This window comes from Asparagus officinalis, chromosome 3 (genome assembly GCF_001876935.1).
Source record: "Asparagus officinalis chromosome 3, Aspof.V1, whole genome shotgun sequence".
In the NCBI taxonomy this organism is placed as follows: domain Eukaryota; kingdom Viridiplantae; phylum Streptophyta; class Magnoliopsida; order Asparagales; family Asparagaceae; genus Asparagus; species Asparagus officinalis.
The window spans coordinates 97584115-97590540 of NC_033796.1; the positions used below are offsets into that span (position 1 = coordinate 97584115).

Genomic DNA, 6426 nt, shown 5'->3' on the forward strand with positions numbered 1-6426 from the left:
TCGTCGACTCATGAGTCGACGAAAACGTGCACGAACCCCCTTGAGTCAACTTATGATTTCATAAGTCGACTCAGCAAAAACTTTTATTAACTGGAGTGGGTTTCGTAAGTCGACTCATGCCAACCTTGAGTCGACTCATGAGTTGACTCATGTCAGGCTTCAGTCGACTCATGAGCTGAAAACTACACGCTTCGATTTCACGCTCCGTTGTTTCGCTTCACGCTCCGCTGTTTCGCTTCACGCTCCGCTGTTTCGCTCCATGCTCCAACCTGACGCTTCTATTCTCAAGCTGCCATGAGAATCGTCTATCCTCAAACTCCCATGAGGATCACTAAGCTTCCGAAAAGAAGATACACCTGTATCATGACTCCCTTTTAGGAACTTAAAATCCCGTTCAAGTTAGAACTTCAGTCGAGGAAACTCTCGAGCTCCTCCTTCTTTGTTGAACCACCTAACTTTGCTAAGAACCTGACCTTGACGTCCGATCAGAAACGACTCCTTCGTCTCGCGTCTCGTCGTAGTCACCTTCTGCTCCAAATTGCAATCCTCTTTTAGTGGCTCTTCATAAGGCTTAGTGAACAACGAGACAAACTTCTTGCTTGTATTCACTAGCCTCTTCGTCCGGTTCACCGTCACCAAATTTGTCTCCTTCGGAAGAGACGCCGAACGAAATATGAATTTCTCACCATCTTTGGTGAATGTGTACTTCTGAGCCTGCCTTTCGTAGATCGCGTATCTATCCTACAAATACGGATTGCCTAGTATAACCTGACAAACATCCAATGGAACAACGTCGCACGTGATCTCGTCATTATACGACTCGTGAGTGCAAATTTGAAAGTGCTTTGCTTAACTACACTCAATCCCGCCTCCTTATGAATCGCTAAAGGATAGGGCTTCGGATGCTTTACCGTCTTCAACCTTAGCTTCTGAACCAAGGCCTCGGATATCAAATTCTTCTAGCTCCCTAGATCAACGATGACATCAACCAAGCTGGTCTTCACTTGTAACTTAAGAACAAAGAGCTGCTCTCTGGGGTATTCTTCTTCATCCGCGGCCTGCTTTCCTGCTATAATGTTAAGACTATTGTTAGGCTCTGTCATCCGAGAACTTCCTTCGGACCCTGTGCTATCACGTATACCTTTTACTCCTCTTTTTTCAACCCCTTCGGCTTCAGATGATGATACTTCTCTCATCACCGATCAGCTACGCGTCCTGTCTGCTTGCAGTGATTGCAAGTCAATCCTGCCTTTCCTGGATCACCTTTCTTTTTTTCTTTCTTACGTTGAGAGCCACTAAACTTAGCTCCAGCTTGCTTGGAATCTCCCTTCGTCTTGTTACTCTTCTTCTGCTTGCCCTCAATGATAATAGCCTTCACACTCGCTTTTGTAATGGATTTGATCGTGAATAGCTTCATTTCCTTCCGGATGTATTCATTCAGACCCGTCATATACTTCATAAAGATGGAGTATTTCTCCGTTGCAATGTTGAGGATCATCACCTGCTGTTGAAACTCTGTAGTGTATTCTTGAACGGTCTGATTGAATCTTTGGCGCAAGTCGTACCACTTGTACCAACGCTCCTTAAGGAATCCCATCAGGTAGAATTGTTTCTTCAGTAGTTCCTTGAACTTGTTCCATGACACCGTATTCTTTTCCTGCTTACAGTAGGATTTCCACCACGTTAACGCGTGCCCTGAAAGCTTCAATGTCGCAAAAACAATCTTTTCTTTTGACGAATAGCCATAAAGAGTAAAATAAGTCTCCATCCGCTTGATCTAATCATCAAGCCTCTCGACGTCGACACTCCCATCATAAACATGAATCTCCACTCTAAAATCTATCTTCATATTCTGATAAGTACCTTTACCCCCTTGATGTAGAACAGTCTTGTCAGTCTCGACCTTCTCGTCGGAATCTGAAGTCTCGTTCTCCCCGTCGGACTCTACGGGTTTCTTCTTGGACTTCGAAAAAAATTCGTCCTTTTTGTCCCCTTCATGGACGAGATCGACGAGTTGTGTGAGAGTTGACCTTATCGTCTCGATCTGCTTCTCCAATGCATCAAGTCTCGATGAGCTGTCATTTTCAGTCATCTTTTTCTTCCTTAAATTTTGGACATCTTCTAAGGGCTTGTTTGGATTGAGGGGAATGAGGTTGAAGGGAAGTTAGGGGAACCATTCACCTCCATTCACCTTGTTTGGGAACACTTAGAAGGTGAAGTTAATTCACCTCCATTCACCTTGGTTCACCCCCTAATAGTATAAAAATTGTTACCCCCCAAATTGGGGTGTAACCAAGGGGAAGAAAATTTCCTTTCCTTCCCTTTCCTTCCCTTCACTCAGTTTCCCTTAACTTCCCTTCACCCCCTACGAATCCAAACAGGCCCTAAAGAAATAAGGATCTCGCCTAGTTTCTTGTATTACGATCGAGTGAGGACCATACACAAGATACCCCCTTTACAGGATCTGATCGTTCTAATACCAACTTGATACTAGTCGCCGTGCGAGCACTTTTGATCGCGAAATTATCAAAGATGGGTTGAGAAGAAGACAATAAAAAACACAAGACAATTCAGTTTTGGTGAAGGAAAATACATTCTCTAGATTATGAGTATCAATTGTTTTACAAATCTCTCTCACAATCTCTCTAGAATAGAAAACAATCCTCTCTAATCTCAAATCTCACAAAATTTTGATTAGGCATTCATAAACAACAGTGTTTTAATTTATACAAACCCTAAAAACCAAATCCTAGCAGGAATCTGGAATTCAGCCCAAACCCGTCATGAGTCGACTCATGAGTCGACTCAAATGTGCACAAACCCTCTTGAGTCGACTTATAATTTCATAAGTCGACTCAGTCACTCAGCAGAAACTTTTGTTAACCGGAGCGGGTTTCGTAAGTCGACTCATGCCAACCTTAAGTCGACTCATGAGCTGAAAACCGCACGCTTCGATTTCGTGCTCCGCTGTTTCGCTTCATGCTTCAACTTGACGCTTCTATTCTCAAGCTACCATGAGAATCGTCTATCCTCAAGCTTCCATGAGGATCACTAAGCTTCCGAAGAGAAGATACACCCGTATCATTATCTATTGGCAGGTTGTAGTCTAGCAATAGTTAGTATACATTGAGAACATTAAGAATAATGTATCTTTTGTATTGTAATGAATACAAAAATTACTTATTTACCAAATCTTAGCAGATATCAGGATTTATAGAAGAAAAAGAAGCTTGACAAGAGTTCCTCATGGAACCTGAAAGACAAAGCTACCATCTTTAGTGGCAGCAACTCTCTTCATTTTATCATGAAAAGAATATCATGCAATGTTCAGAATACTGAATAAGATTTTTTTTGAACAATATCACAATACTATCCCCTGAACCCTGGTTATGTCTACTTGCCTTCTAGTTTGTACCCATGCTTCGTTAACTTATACATCATGAAACTATTTTTGGCAACAGCCACACCCATACACGTATAGCATGTTGATAATTTTATAGGTCATCCATCACATGGTGCCTTCATCATGTACCATCCTATATCAGTTATCCGTTGATTTTGTAATCATTAATTGAATGGTTACAAATATTTCAAAGAGATTCAAGTTGTTGTTCACTCGTGCTTGATGACTCTTATATGAAGATGAACAACATGGGCCGGTCTTCACTACCCCATGATACTAATTGGCAATCAGGAGCAAGCTTTTAAGTTTGTCCTCAAGGAACATTGGATTTCCTATCTGTGTGTTTCATCCTATATATACATATGTTTCCATGTATGTACCATATATAAATGTATGTGTCTATATATGTACACATTCATATATTTGTATACATGTGTATACATATATTTACAAGTATATGTAAGTATGTATAATGTATCTGCTATATACATGAATATTTTCATATTATGTGTACCTATATACCCACACACATGTATATGCATATGTAATATATGTGTACACCTGCTTATGCATGTATTTATGCATGCATATATCTATATTGTTGTGTGTATTGATATCTCTCAGACTCAGTTCATTAACCAAAATGAGCTGACAAGAGATGAGCAAGAGATTAAGAGTGGTGAAGAGGCCCACTCATCGGATTTGGCTACTTTTATTTATTATTATTATTATTTTTTTGGGGGGAGGGTCATCACTTGCTCCAATGCACGCCCATTTTTTCCATACAGAAATATAGCTTACTGAGTTTTTAGTGTAGAGGCTGAAAGTCCATTCCGAATAAAATATCACTTTGCACGCAATAAAACCAAACAAAATAGCAAAAGGCAAAGAAAGACCTGATATAGTAATTGGATGGACCCAAAATCCCAAAGCAGATTGATTATTTGGAATTCCCTTAAACAACACGCCAATTGTTGCTTTCTGTATGTCTTTGCATATATTATTTATAAGGCTTTTCTCGTATGGCTTTAATTGCTTCATTGCTTGCTATCCGATACACCACCTAGTTTGAGACTTAAGATTCATCTTTGTTTTATATATAATATTTTTCAGGTTTATACATTTATATTATCATTTTTTTGCAGCTTGTATCTGGAGAAAGCTAGTTGAAAATCTCAGTGTGTCAAGCCAATATGTAGTCTTTCTACTTTTTAATCTGGACAAGTTCTGCCCTATCCAGCACATGCCTGTGTTTATAGAATTTTGTGCTTACTTTTGCTTGATTATATGGTATTTGAAAAATCATGAAATAAGTATTGTCTAATTTTCATTTGGTGTTTGTTTGAGTGGAAAACTATATCCAGCAACTTTTATCACAACTTCAAAGTGCTGATATTGTTGCAGGGGCATGATATGGTATTGGATCCTCCAAAGTTTAAATCGAACTGATATGTTTTGTAGCCTGTGAATTATAAATCTAATGGATATAAGAAGGGGAAGAATGTGCATCATTATCTTGTGAATAGAAATAGGCTGGATTCTGTAGCTTATCCCCTTTTATGCCAAAGCTAGATGCTACTATTATGACAATGATGTCTCTTACAACCATAACACAGTTATATGGGTGATAAAGTGGAACATGCTTTTACTGGATAATATGATTGGCTTATTTACATTTTCTCTGTGTGTCCCTAATGAAATGAGTTTGTAGTTTAGCGTGTCAAATTATTGTCATTCCTTTTTTGGCTCTCCCTGTAAACATCTTTAAGGTTGATCATGCTGCATGTAGTAGGATTAATCCCTTGTAAGTGCTTTTCTTAATGAGTTTTCGCTTGTTCATTGTTATTTTTCTTCAGAAATCCATTTATCACCCATAATGTAGACATACTATTGGAGTTTATTTCATGTCATGTAGTTATTCTTTGTTTTCTTTTAGAAGTTTGATCTCATGATACTTTGATCTAGGTTATGGTGAGGGAGCAAATTGGACATCCAACTTGGGGTTCATATGCTCAACTACTTTTGGACCCTCAAAGTAGGCTTTGGAGAAACCCTGGTAATGGTGGTCATGATGACAAAGCACATCCTCCAATTCATCCTACTAAGTTTTCTAGTGGTGAATCAGGGTGGAGTCAAGACCATAATGTATGTGCATAGTTCTATTGAAAAAAAGAAAAAGAATGCAAGGTCATATATGACTATATTAGCTGCTGCTTTGGATAGTTTATAGATATATGATTTTAACAATTCACCCCATTGGTATATCCAGAGATTGTATGAGCTTGTTGTGCGCCATTTCCTTGCTTGTGTTTCACAACCAGCTGTAGGGGCTAAAACTACAGTGGAGATTGATATTGCTGGTGCACAGTTTTCTGCTTCTGGGCGTACAATATTAGCAGTAAGTGTCCTCTTGCTCTTTGTTACTACATTGTTACTCCTACCTATTATTTCTTTGAAGAAGTGAATAGTTTTAGTTTCTGTTAAGAGGTTATCTGCCTTTTCTTTTCTTTTCTAATATTTTCTTTCTTGTAAGTTATTTTCTTAAAATTTCTCATTTCATGGTTGATCATTTATTTTCTTATTTCACTTCAAATTGGTTATGAACTAAGCTACGCAGTTCTCAAGCATAACCATCTTCGTCCTGGAAAAATGCATTTGGATAGTAACCGCAAGTACTATCTTCATTATCGTGTGTCCGAGTGTGGCCACAGGAAGCTCTACACTGCTTCTAGCCATGCCAAAGTTGGATTTAGTCTCAGGCAGACAACAGACGGAGCAATAAGGGAGAGGAAGGACAAATTTCTATCAGGATCCTGAACTGTTTTGAAATTATTTATTAACTACAAAATGACCTCTAAGCTGCTAAAAAAGGGTGATTATGCTATAATAGAGTTAAAAGGAAATATTCTTGTCTCATTGAATTTTCAGTCCTATCCCTAAGGTACAGATTTACTAGAATTTCTAATGGGCTTCTGTATTCTACAGATACTATGAAGAAGTTCTTCTTGCTCAGAAATCGTGAT

The 6426-nt window shown here is 38.8% G+C and overlaps 1 protein-coding gene across 1 annotated transcript in view; it reads left to right on the forward strand.

Annotated features, from left to right (window-relative positions):
• LOC109835465 (DNA topoisomerase 3-alpha) overlaps positions 1 to 6426 on the forward strand; it is a 34068-nt gene that overhangs the window by 2948 nt on the left and 24694 nt on the right. The window contains exons 8-9 of the mRNA XM_020403444.1: positions 5369 to 5548; positions 5673 to 5801. Coding sequence (XP_020259033.1) covers positions 5369 to 5548; positions 5673 to 5801 — 309 coding nt within the window. The remainder of the gene's footprint in view (positions 1 to 5368; positions 5549 to 5672; positions 5802 to 6426) is intronic.